At 35.0% G+C, this 13,910-nt stretch overlaps 1 protein-coding gene across 7 annotated transcripts in view; it reads left to right on the top strand.

Annotated features, from left to right (window-relative positions):
• Nucleotides 1–12,772, top strand: part of SPOPL (speckle type BTB/POZ protein like) — a 61,342-nt gene extending 48,570 nt beyond the window's left edge. For 6 of the 7 annotated variants that reach the window (XM_023752439.1, XM_023752438.1, XM_023752437.1 and 3 more), the window contains 4 exons: nucleotides 805–927; nucleotides 5,056–5,198; nucleotides 5,284–5,337; nucleotides 8,510–12,772. In XM_023752439.1, coding sequence (XP_023608207.1) covers nucleotides 805–927; nucleotides 5,056–5,198; nucleotides 5,284–5,337; nucleotides 8,510–8,654 — 465 coding nt within the window. In that variant the 3' untranslated portion in view covers nucleotides 8,655–12,772. The remainder of the gene's footprint in view (nucleotides 1–804; nucleotides 928–5,055; nucleotides 5,199–5,283; nucleotides 5,338–8,509) is intronic. The other variant, XR_002828756.1, reaches the window with a different exon arrangement.
• Nucleotides 12,773–13,910: the final 1,138 nt, after the last annotated feature.

Below are 13,910 nucleotides of genomic sequence, written 5' to 3'. Positions count from 1 at the left end.
CGACTCCAGGGTTTATGTGGGTTCAGCTTTATTCTTTCTGCAGAACTAGAGGCTGCAACAAAATAGCTGCTTCCTTTCCTTTGATTGTTGGTCTGGGCAGGTACTATAATCAACTTTCTGATCACTTCCAAGTAAGCAGACATCAATGATGTGTCAAGTGCTATTGTCAGCAAAGGGTCAGAAAAGTTTACTGTTGTTTATTGTTTGATATTTAGCTTGATTAATCCCAGGAGAGAAACCAAATTTACAAAGATATAGGAATAAAAAAGGAACTAGTCCTCTTTGGACTTGAGCATGTGTTAAGCAAAGAGGTGAGGTGCCATAGATAATAGTACATGCCATTTTGCAAAAGGGAGAGTTCTGAGATGGAATGGGTGCTCTGGAATTATCTCATATACCTGGCCATTCTTTTACTTAAAGGTGGTTACAGGATCTTAGGCATTGTAGTACAGCTTAGGAATTCTGCAAAGAAAAACTTAATAGACATCTTTCTCTAAGATAGAGGTCAGAAACTGCATGCAGATGTATTTCGTTTGGCCTATAGATTTTTGTTTTACTCTTTTAAATTAAGAAATTTGATTTATATTTCTACATGGTAGTTTTTGGTGCATATACTTTCCTTTTAGACCTGCCTGTTTCACTTTGCCTGCGTAGCTTACCGAAGATAAATTTTAAAATAGAGTTTAATCTATATTTGAGTTGTACAGATTTGGGGCTTTTAAATTACTGTCAAAGTTTCTCCTTGGTTTGTTTGTGTGTCTGTGTTCTTTAAGTATAACTCTTTTGTGTTGTTTTCAATATCAGAATCGAGTGGAAATAAACGATGTAGACCCCGAGGTTTTTAAAGAAATGATGAGATTCATTTACACAGGGAAAGCACCAAACCTTGACAAAATGGCTGACAACTTGTTGGCAGCTGCAGACAAAGTAAGTAATTAGGTCTTAAAGAGCTGAAAAATGTCCTCAAGCCTTTGATATATCAAGAATGCTGTCATCAAATGAAAACCCCAAATAACTTGAAATACTGGATTAATTTATACTATTTGTAGATGGCTTGTGAAAGTATTAAAAAAATAGCATACAGTGAGATTTTTTTAGTCAATAAGACAAAAATATCTTTATAGGAAAGTAAATTTTTATGGGAGATTATAAATTCAATAGTTTTGAGTGTATCTTTACTGTTTTATAAGAACACACACAATATTATATATAATTGAAAATTTTTTATATTGACTAATTTAATTCTCTGTTTATAGATTGATTTTTTTAATTTAATAGTGTAGAAAGAGAAAATAATGATAATTTTATGCTCTTTTATGATGGTGATTTTTTTAATATAGGGAAACAGTGCAAAAATACCAAAAAATCTTAAAGCCAGTAGTTTTCAATCCTGAGAGCATATTGGGAGCTTTCTCCAAAAGTATTGTCATGTGATTTTCATCCATGTATATGCATATGTGAATGTATATGTGTGTGTGTGTATATATATATACATTCATATATATATATATATATATATATATATATATATATATATATATATATATGTAAAGTGCTATTACACTTGTTTTGCGGAATGTTAACATTGAGGGGAACTGAGCCAAATGTATATAGAATCTATTATGTCGTACAACTGCACACGAATCTATAACTATCTCAATAAAAATTTAAATTAAAAATGCTATTTACATTAGCATCAACTATATTAAATACATAGGCATAAATAAATACATAGACAAAAAATGTTCAAGATATGTATACAGAAAATTACAATAAATTGTTAAATGAAATGCAGGCAGGCTGAAATAAATAGAGAGATAAATTTTGTTTATGGACTGGAAGTCTGAATATTATTAAAATTTCAATTCTCCTTAAAATTAATTAGGAGAATTAACATGTCCTAATGGGCTTTTTTTCCCCAATAAATTGACAAGGACCTATAATCAAGAACTGAAAAAGAAGATCAAATTGAAAGACTATCACTGTCTGACAGCAAGACTTATTATAATGCCTCAGTATTTAAGACAGTGTTTTATTGGTGACAACATGGACAAATAATTCACTGGAACAGAAGAGAGAGTACAGTAATAGACTGTCACATATATGAATATCTTAATCTTTAATAAAAGTGCAAGAATAACACAGTGGAGAAAAGACAGTCTTTTCAACAAATGGTGCTGGAAAAGTCAGATACTCAAATGCCCCCCAAAGTGAACTTTGATTGAACTCATTTGAAAAAGTGACCTTTGTAGATGAACTTCATCATATATAAAAATATATGCAAAATGGGATTATAAACCTAAAAATCTAAAACTTCTTAAAGAAAGCATAGGAAAAAGTCTTTGTGATCTTGTGTTAGGCAAAGACTTCTTAACTATGACAACAAAAACATCGATATATATAAAACCCTAATATGCAAATAGACCGAACAGCAGAACAACCGAACAACTGGCCACTATGACGTGTGTTGACCAACAGGAAGGTGCGCGTGGAACATGGTGGGAGTTGGCAGCAGGTGGCAGGGCGCGGAACGTGGCAGGCGTTGGCCACGGTGGGATGGTGGGGCAGGTGAATGAGGGCACCAGACCAAGGTGGGGCTCCTGTGCGACACAGTCCTGCACCAGTGCTGCTGCTCACACCCGCTGCTGGCGCCGGAGCTGCCGCTCGCACCTGCTGCTGGCATCTGGTGCCAGGCCCAATCACTTGACGCTGTCAGTGGGTGTGAGTGGCAGCTGCAGGCCCCAATCGCCCCTCAGGGCTTCTCCATCTCCCCCTGCTCCTGAGGGGTGATCGGTGCCAGCAGCCACTTCTTGCACCCACTGCTGTCACCGGCCCCACTCGCACCCGCTGCTGGAGCCGGCCCCAATAGCTCTGCGCCGTCAGTGGGTGCAAGCGGGGCCGGCGCCATCAACACGAGGGAGCGATGGCAGTGGGAGCGGGGCTTCCAGCAGAGGACTGGGGGCCATGGCGGGAGGGGCCGGGCAGGGGCGGGGAGGATGTACCGAAACCCACCCCTGTGCCCACCACAGCCTCGCGGCCCACAGTTTCTTTCAAGGTTCACGAATTCATGCACTGGGCCCCTAATACTACATAAAATTAAAAATTTGATAATTGGACTTCAATACAATTGAAAACTTTTTTTCATCAAAAGAAACAGGAAAATAAAAAGACTAGCAACAGATTGAAAGAAAATATTTGCCCAGTATATATTTGATGAATGCCTTTTATTCAGAAGATATCTGATAAGGGACTCTTATTTCAGATTATATAAAGAACTCTCAAAACTCAATTTAAAAAAGCAGTGTTATTTCTAAAAATAGAAAATATTTGAACAGCCTTTTTCCAAAATAATGTCAATCAATGTCAGAAGATGCTCAACATCATTAGCCATTAGAGAAATGTAAATTAAAATTACCACAAGATTCTTTTACACACATACCATAATAACTAGAAATTACAAGACCAAAAGCTGTGGAAGAATTAGGACTGTCATACACTGCTGATGGGAATATAAAGTGGTACAACTATTTTGAAAGACTGGCTGTTCCCTAAAACATTTTACACTTGCCATATGACCCAATGAACCCACTTTCAGGTTTTTATCCAAGAGAAAAGAAAAGAAAGCACATGCCCATATAATGACTTAATATATGAAGGTTTATAGAAGCTTTCTTTGTAATAGCTAAAAACTGGAAGCACCCAAATGTTCATTAACAGATGAATGGATAAACAAATTGTGGTGTGTTTATATACAATGGAATATTACTCAGCAATAAAAAGCATTGACCTTTTGATGCACAGGCAACAACAGGCGTGAATCTCAAAATAATTATACTTTGTGAATAAAATTTTAGCAGTAGAAAGCATATGAGCCGTTGGCTTGGGATTTGGTGAAAGAGAAGGATTACAAAGGTGTAGGAGGAAACTTGGGGATGATGAATATGTTCACTATCTTGATTTAATGGTGATTATATATCTATAAACTTATCAAAGTATAAACTTTAATAAGTACAGTTTATTGTATGTTAATTAGTCCTCAATAAAGCTACTAAAGATGTTATATACACTAAAGATTTTTAGTGGTTATGAATATGATTTCTTTAGCTTTGTAATTCATTCTTCAAGAAGTACATGCATTGGATTGTGACAACATGCAGTGATTGTACTGGTTGGTACATTCATCCTAATATATAAAAAGCCAGGGGCTGTCACAACCAAAACAACCAGACGGACGACCGAACAGGCTGTGTGGGTGACCAGGCGGGCAGGGGTGGCAGTTGGGGGCAACCAGGCCAGCAGGGGTGCAGTTGGGGGCGACCAGGCCGGCAGAGGGGAGCAGTTGGGGGTGACCAGGCCAGCAGGGGGGCAGTTGGGGGCGACCAGGCCAGCAGGGGGGGCAGTAAGGGGTGACCAGGCCGGTAGGGGGGACAGTAGGGGCAACCAGGCTGGCGGGGGGGAGTAGGGTTGACCAGGCGGGGGGGGTGGCAGTTAGGGGCGATCAGGCTGGCAGAGGCGGTTAGGGGTGATCAGGCTGGCAGGCAGGTGAGCCATTAGGAGCCAGTGGTCCCGGATTGTGAGAGGGATGTCCGACTGCCAGTTTAGGCCCAGTCCCCGGGATCGGGCCTAAACCGGCAGTCAGACATCCCCTGAGGGGTCCTGGATTGAAGAGGGTGCAGGCTGGGCTGAGGGGACCCCCCCCCCCTCCATGCACGAATTTCATGCACCAGGCCTCTAGTGTTCATAATAGAGAAGAGAACTGTACTCATTAAAAGTATTAAGTAATAAGGTATGTGTTTTTTAAGAATAAAACCCTATTTTTAAAATATAGTATTTTACACTATGGAAATTGAAATTTCCTAAAGAAAATTGGTCTTTCTCTTGAATATATTCATTAATATTTTCTTCATATTAGGTTAAAAATAATTTAGAGACTTAAAATACCCTTAGTTCAAAGTATAACGTGCTTTAACTTTATTTCCTAAGTCCAACTCTCATGTATTTAAAAACTTGGTATTTTCAGTGAATGTTTAATGGTTATGTTTTCCTTTTGAATAGTATGCACTGGAACGACTGAAGGTCCTGTGTGAAGAAGCTTTGTGTAGTAACCTCTCAGTGGAAAATGTTGCTGATACCCTTGTCCTTGCAGATTTGCACAGTGCAGAACAGTTGAAAGCACAAGCCATAGACTTTATTAATAGGTAAGCTATGCTTATATTTCAGCGGCATGACACCTTCAGCGTTTGTCACTGAACTTTTTTAAGTGTGTTTAAATCTTCAATGCAGGTGCAGTGTACTTCGACAGCTTGGGTGTAAAGATGGGAAAAACTGGAACAGCAAGTAAGATGACATCAGTTTCTGACTCAAAGTTGATCTGCCTACATAGAATTAAGTGTTTGCATAGGCCTTTTGTTCATCTACAATAAGTAGGAATCGAGATATTATTTATATGGAGTAAACTGCTGGTTATTTAAAAAAAATAAATTTGACTAACTTAGTGGATTCTTGAGGCTATGCCCCCTTGTAGATCAGCTGCTAATGTGAACTGAGATGAATGCCCTAATTTCTGAAGCTCATATGCTCACTTAGTATGTACCTGACTCCAGCTATTTCAGTGGCAACTGGAGATCCTTTTCCTGTCCCTTCAGAAAGCATTTCTGAGAATATGGAAAATGTTCATTTTATTCTCTGAGGAATGTACCCTTCATATTTGCCCTAAACGTCTTCACATTTGAATGCTAACCCATTGCTTCTTAGGTTAGCCAAGTACTTTACATTGAATGCTTTATTAAGCCAGCTGCCTAGTATTCTAAAAATGGGAGTAATTTGATCTTTACTTTTCCTGGTAAAACTGTAAGAGGTAGCATAGTTCTTATATCTTTTCTAAGTCCAGACTTTCTGAATATTAGAACTTATTATTCCTTTGTTTTCTTCTCTCATTTTTAGGGAGAATTTTCTATTCTTTATAATTATTCAAAATAAAAAAGGATAAAGAGTTGATAGGTTGAAAGTTGCATCTTTTGATTCGTTTTTGCTTGTAAACCCTTAAATTCCATTTTTGCAAGTTTTCAAAAGTTGATATAAGTATGTCAAAAAAGACAAGTGGATAAAAGAAAGAGAAGTCAGTGTTAGAGACAATAAAATTAATGTTTTTTTACTTAATTATTTCCTATTGTTTTAACTTGTTTTGCTATGTGTGAAGTTAACTGAATTCCTGTCAGTTTGTGAGTTCTCTTTTTAGTTTATTGGTTTTTCTGAATATTGATCAGTGTGATAATATGTTATGGTATGTGATCTAGACAAAAATCAGTTTAAATTTAAAACATAATGTGTATGCAGCAAATGACAATTTATGATCCTTTGTACTTAGCCACTTACAAGCTCTAGTTTTATTCTGTTAAGAAAATATTTTACATTTTTAACTTTTTCAATGTCAAAAAATATCAAGAGTATTTTAATATCCCCTGAAGAAGCTGTTGTATGTACAGACCTTCAGTAGATATTTGTTAAATAAGTGAAAATGTCAGGTATATTAAGAGATATCTGTGTGATTCTGAACAACTATTGTTGAAATTATAAACACATTGGTTACTCTGATGTCAGGCAAATAAGGTAGTTTTATTATTAGCTACTGTTTAGTTTAACAAACGTGTACCTCATATCTATTGTGACTCAAGCACCATGCTAATGTGCTGCCTTTAAAAACAGTTATGAGGAAAAGTCCCTATTCTTGAGAAATTTGTTTAATAAAAGAAACAAATATATGAATATGTCATTTATATATAGATAGAAATGTATCTAATTAAAGAAACAAATATATGAATATATCATTCATATGTAGATGGAAATTTAATGAAAGAAACAAATACATGAATATGTTATTTTTTATAATATGGTAAGCAGTGTGATAAAAGAAGGTATGTGCTGGAGATTTAGGGATGGCTTACTGGAGATGACAGATGTGTCTTAAAATATGAAGAGGAATTAGAGGAACTAAAAAAGAAATAACAGGCATTGCAGACAGAAAGGATAACTTAAAGTACAGAAACCTAAAGGCAGTAATTGATCATTCATTTTACAGGTATTTATATTTATTCAGTAAATATGGCCCAAGGCACTGTGCTCAATATCACGAATATAATAATGAACATGATAAATGTTTTCCCTGGCTTCCCAGAGTCTGTGGTTTAGCAGGAGATAAATAGTAATTAAACAAGTATTTGAAGTAAAGTGTGATGATAGGTAAAGTATAGCGTACCCATCTGAGCATATAGCAAAGGAACCTAACCTAATCTAGGGGTCAGAGAAAGCCTTTTCAAGGAATTATATAAATAAAGACCTAAAGCATTAGTAGGAGTTACCTTGATAAAGAAGAGGGAAGAGGTAGAAAAGTGTATCTCAGAAAAAGGGAATCAGGTATGCAAAGATTGGGTGAAAAGAAACAACAGTATAGAGTGAGAGAGAGGTTATGAGAAGAAGCTGACCTAGAGAAAGCAGGTAGGGATAAGATCCTGGGAAGCCATATAAATTAACTTTAAGGGCTTTTTAAGACATTACTCAAAGATTAATCCAGTAAAAGATTGCAGCCTGGGCCAGGCCCCTATCAGGTTTGTGTTTTTATTAATCATCAGAGCTTTTATTTTTGATTGAAAAGAAAAGGGTCTAGGACAGTGATGGCGAACCTATGACATGCGTGTCAGGTGACACGTGAACTCATTTTTTTGGTTGATTTTTCTTTGTTAAATGGCATTTAAATATATAAAATAAATATCAAAAATATAAATCTTTGTTTTACTATGGTTGCAAATATCAAAATTCTATATGTGACACGGCACCAGAGTTAAGTTGGGGTTTTTCAAAATGCTGACACGCTGAGCTCAAAAGGTTTGCCATCACTGGTCTAGGATGATACCCAGGTTTCTGACTTGAATCACTGGATGATGGTGGAAGCATTAGCTGACTGGAAATAAGGGAGGAAGAATTTGAGGTTTGGGGAGATATGTTGAGTTCTTCTTATCTAACAATGCTGAATTTATGGAACTTGAAACGCATCCAAGTAAAGAGAACAAGTGGTTGGGAATGAACCTTGTTAGGAGGCTTAGGATTTAGCAAATCAGTAGTTGTCATCATTGAATATGATAGCTAAAATTATGAAGAATGGATGAGATAGGATGAATAATGAATGTTAAAAGAGTAGAGGGCAAAAGTTGCCACTTGAGAAAAAACCTGAGTGTAAGCCAGGGAAAAGAGCTCTTGAAAGTTAAACTATGGGGACAAGTGTCACATGCTTCAGGAGAATAGAATTTCCAGAAAATTCTAATAGTTTCATTTGTTACAGAAATACTACTAAGGTATTTTGTGAATGATATTTTAATGAATTCAAGTGGTTTGAATACATATAGAGGCAGAGTGTTCAAAACATTATGAAATTCATAAATTTAAAAAATTGACAATACAACAATGCATTTTGAAAAGTATTCTTTAACAAACATCTCTTAATTTTATTTTTCAGCCAAGCAACAGACATAATGGAAACATCAGGGTGGAAGTCCATGATTCAGTTTCACCCTCATTTAGTAGCAGAAGCCTTCCGAGCACTAGCATCTGCACAGTGTCCACAGTTTGGCATTCCACGCAAACGGCTAAAACAGTCCTGAAATCTTCCATGAACTGTAGAAAAATGGAATTGACTTTTATTCCTCCAGGTCCAGAAGGATTCTAATAGACAAACCATAAGCAAGAGTTGTTTCTGTTGTCTTGTCTACAGAGCAGAAGCTGAAAAAGCGTATGGCTTGCATTTCAGGTGGATAATTTATGGTTTATTCTTCAGCTTTAAATTAGACTGACTATACTCTAATTCACTTCAAGGCCTTAAATTATCTCCAGTGACTTCTCTTGTTCATATGATACTTTAATTTTTTTATTGTGCCTTGTCATTTTGACCAAGGCTATGCAGGATTGCACTAGCTCCATAATGCAGTAATATTGACAACTGAAGATATTAAGTTTCAAAAGGATCTTCCATTAGCTTCAGAAAAGCAAAATTAATTTTCTAGGGTTTGTGCTATGCTATCTCAAAGTTTAAGACTAGGTTCTTAAAAGCACTTGTATTGGAGATAACTGTTAATGTCTCCAGTCTAAGTTCTATAAATACAGGAGAACCTGCTTGCCTTCAAGGTAAGTTATGGCAATACACTGCTTCAGTTCTAATTTATTTTTCATTTCAGGGGCAATTATGCAATGAGTTGGCCCAGATTTTTAGTAGAATTTGTGATGTTTATATGTTAACTGTCCAGAAAACTGAGAAGCATAACAAACCTTTGCTTGTGTTTCTTTGTGGGTTTATCCAAGTTTACAATTACTGAGAACTGATTGAGGATAAGATTTCAATAAGAAAGCATGTTTTGTGCTGAAATAATTTTTTTTAATTTATAGTGGCCTACATTTATATGAAGAATTCTGTACATGTTAAAAGTAAGGATGACCAAATGTAAATTTAATGAGTGGGCCAATTAAGAGAGATATATATGCACTTTTAATGTGTAACTTTTGTATGCTGAATGGTACATATATTTTTTTGCTTTTGAGGGAATTAATAAGGTATAGTTAATTGTGTCTTAACTTTTGAAATAATTTTTTAAGACAGATGGAGGTAACTGGCTGTTTGTGATAATAGATAAGAAAGATATCCTTCATTATAGTTAAATTTGTTTCCATTTCAGTTAATCATTATTAAATTCACTCTTTTTTTTTATCACACATTGGAGAAGGCATCTGAACAATAAGTGAATCCTGGACGGTCTACTCTCCTAAAAACAACAAACTGATATTATTTGCAGGCTAAAGTCTCTCCTTTCCTGAGAACCCTCAGAAACTTGTCAGGCCACATTCTGAACCTTCCCCATCCCCTTAGTTTTTTCCTTTCTGTTTCAGTTACTGTACTAACATTGTGGATGATACTGAAATTGTGCATAATGTGAACAGGATAAACTTTATAATCTGCTTTTCATGGGCCAGTTCTTTATTATAAATGAATTTCAGCTTTAAACACATACACATGCTCAGTGTTGGATTGCTCTGTTCACAGTGGAGGTCTGTTCTGCATCTGGTTTCCTGAAATAAGGACAGCATACTTCTTAGGCAAGATTGATGTTGGACCACAAGGGGAAAAGTGTGTCACTGGAAAAAAATGCACATACCTATATATTTGCATACATAACTGTTCTCCAGATTAAAATTTGTATAATTTGTTTATTTAGTTTTTAATTTAGTACAAAAGGAAAATAATTAAGCCTGAGGTCTTAAAATAGGTTTTTTTGTATTTCTTTGTTAGATACTCCCTGAGCAATTCTAATACATCAAGAGTGATTCATATTTACATTGAACAACACTGTCAAATACACATTTGTTATCCATAACAAATGAGTTTGAAAGACCTTATTTTTTCAGATATCTTCATTTTGCCCTTTGTAATTTCATTGAGTCTTTGTTATGTTAACTTAAGTTTTAAATTGAAAGAATACTTTGGGATAAAGGAAAGATTCTTAAATATTAGTGGACTCCATCAGTGCTATAGTGAGCAGAAATTCACTTTCTTAACTTCGCCATAAGATTGAATTAATTAAATTTGTAATGTACAATTAAAAAAATACGTGCTCACATACATATATACTAAGACTTTAATTTAAATTTTGCCTGGGTCTTATAAGAAAACAAAAACTCCTTCCTCGGGCTATAGAATTTTGTTGTCATATATATAAAAAAAACAAAAAACGCTGGTGAACCCATGTATATCAAATGCACAGAGGCACATTGTGAATTAATTCACTGCTTGAATCTACATTTCTAACTATAGTGACTTCACTAATAACACCATATAATGAACATTTCAGATTTCCCTCACTTACTTGTTTTCATGTTTATTGCAAATCTTAAGGGTTTTATTATAAGTATTATTTTAGTTTGGTAGTACATTTTGTACCAAAAACGTCAAACACTGTGCTGTAAGAAGATCCATGTTTGTAGAAATGTCCACTTTTCAGATAATATAATGCCTACCTTTATACTAACAGAACCATATGGTAACTGATTTATTTTTTTTATTTATTATGTATATTTTTGGTATTGTGTGGGTTCTTGAGGCTGTGATAGAAAACTGTTAATGTGTTCTGAAATAAGTGCTCTAATAGCCTTTTTTTGTTTTTAAAATTCATTGTTTTGAGTAGGCACAGATTCTGTCTAGAGCAGTCTTGCCTTTTGATTATCAGCCTGCTCCTGTTTCTCTTTTGTCACCTAAACAGAACTTTTCTTAAAAAGTAGTGACTGGTTTTAAACATTATATAAATACAAAAGTAACCATTGGAAAACTGTCCTTTAGATTCAGATAGGGAAACACTATATTTGTGCCTTTTTTGTTTTTGAATTTTAATGTGTATTGGTATTTGGAGCACAAATATGAAGGTGCCATAATATTATGGCTGCCATTGTTACCTCCTTGAATATTCGTGTGTCATTGTCTTAAAATAGTAATTGGAGAACCTTGCATGTATTATGTGGTTATTTAGGCATCTGTGTGCACGTTTGCGTGCATGTGTGTGTGTGAGTGTACATGTACTTGTTTTCACTTGGACTTGTGTGTGATATATTCAAAAGAGTTAATTTCTAAAAATAGGACTCAGTTAAACATTGAAAGTTCAGGCTAGTTGAAATATACCATTTAAATGTGCTTTACTTGGGACAATTGATTGATAGAGGAAATTATAATTCTCAAAAATGTGACTAATTTACTGCATGACAAACAGTGCCTTTTTAGGACATCATTAATTCTAAAATTAAGTTTAAAATATTAACGATCTCTTAAAATGTTGTCATGAACATTATTGGCTTTTAAAAAACTATACCTAAGTTAGAGCTTAAATTGCCAAAAGTATAATTACTAATTTACTTACCCATTTAAGTTTTGTGCATAAGTTTTAAAACCTAAGCAGAATTCTTTATAAAATTGTGAATCATAGATGCTACCCAGTGTTACTAAAATATAACACTGGGGACTTCAGTAAGTTGTTTTGTTAAACTCACAAGCTTTTTTCATAGCCAAGTATACTTCAAGTATTGAATTATTCCAAGTTGGACTTCCATGCTCTTTGGTGAATAAAATAAAAATATTCAATATATTCTTGCAAAATAAGGTGGGCGGGTGGGTTTAGTGTTTTCAGATTATAAAGACAGCACTTTCACACACAAATAAGAGTATTTTGCAAACCTCTTTTATACAGATTATGAGCTCTACTTTATTTAAGTGTTCATGGAATGATGTAAATTTTAGGTCCATTTGAATAAATATAGAGTGCCTACCATATGCAAGACTTCCTTTTCACTAGGAATTAAATCATCACACCGTGTTTTCTGCTTGCAGTATATGGACTTAATGTTTGAAAAGGAATTCTTATATTTAAATTTTTTTCTGTTGTTAGAGTTTATCATTGTATACTGTAACCCAGTTAATTGTGCATTCAGGTTTTTAGAATGAAGATAAAACTTAAGTGAGTCCCACTTTTGAAGATAAAATTCTGCTAAAATTATTTAAATATTAGTTCTGGGGGAAATTGATTTTCAAGTTTCAAATGTATAAAGACTTATATCGAACTTTTCAGCCTCATTTTTAATCAGCTCATGTTGATGAGATACATACTTTTGGTATCTTGTTGCTGAAAATATTTTTGGCATTTCAGCACTTTGTGTTAAAATAAAGTTGTTACTACTTATTCAGAATTAATTGGGCTAATTTGTGTTTATTTGAAAATATAAACTCATATTTTATCATGAAAACCATTGTTTCATGTATTTTATCTGTTTTTGGTTTCGGTTATTACAAGTGGGGGGATACTAGTGCCTGTAACTCCATCGGGACAGTATAGCTTTCCTTAATCAGAGGTAACAGGAGGGACTGTGAAATGGCACATTATCAATGTCATTCCTTAGTTATGATGAGGATGGGGATTTTGGCTCAGATCATATATGTAAACGAATATGTATATATTCGTTTCTCAGATCTTAAAAAAAAAAACAACCACATGAGGCAAACACTGATACCTCAAATGGATTTCTTCTAAAAAAATAAGAAAATTTTACTGGAGAATACTCATTTATAGTGTGAAATGCTAGCCCAAGCTTTGTCCTGGCAGAGTTTACAAATTCAAATGTTAACACAGGAACTGATAGAAGGGAAGTCGCAGACCAGATATAATATGTGATGAACTAGGGCAGTGATGGTGAACCTTTTGAGCTCGGCGTGTCAGCATTTTGAAAAACCCTAACTTAACTCTGGTGCCGTGTCACATATAGAAATTTTTTGATATTTGCAAACATAGTAAAACAAAGATTTATATTTTTGATATTTATTGTATATATTTAAATGCCATTTAACAAAGAAAAATCAACCAAAAAAACGAGTTCGCGTGTCACCTCTGACACGCGTGTCATAGGTTCGCCATCACTGAACTAGAGAAATGGCAGTCAATGTAGTGGTGGGCCTGGTCTAGTCATGCAGATTCAATAGTATGACAGCAAATAAGAGGGCCCTAACTTTCTGGCCCAACTTTATGGCACTGTCTATATCCTAAACTCCTACCTACCTCAACCAAAGCAGAGCATTGTATAATATTAATAATTAAAGTGGAATTATTAATGTTCATAAGTCCTTTAAAGGGAGCCCATAGTCCCCCAAAGGAAGATTAAGCAGAATGCAAAATCATAGATGAGGAAGTGAGTCCAATTCTCCTGAAGCAGTAAGTATCTTTTCTACAACCTTAGAGACGTGTATCCACAAAGTTAGCGATAGACACATGTAAAGGATAATACATCTCTATCGTCTTCCCAGCAAAAGTAGCCCATCACTACAACCTGCTTCTGTT

This window comes from Myotis lucifugus, unplaced genomic scaffold, assembly GCF_000147115.1.
Source record: "Myotis lucifugus unplaced genomic scaffold, Myoluc2.0 scaffold_32, whole genome shotgun sequence".
Lineage (NCBI taxonomy): Eukaryota > Metazoa > Chordata > Mammalia > Chiroptera > Vespertilionidae > Myotis > Myotis lucifugus.
Note: the sequence above shows the minus strand (reverse complement) of the source record. Positions and strands in the feature narration are given on the sequence as shown.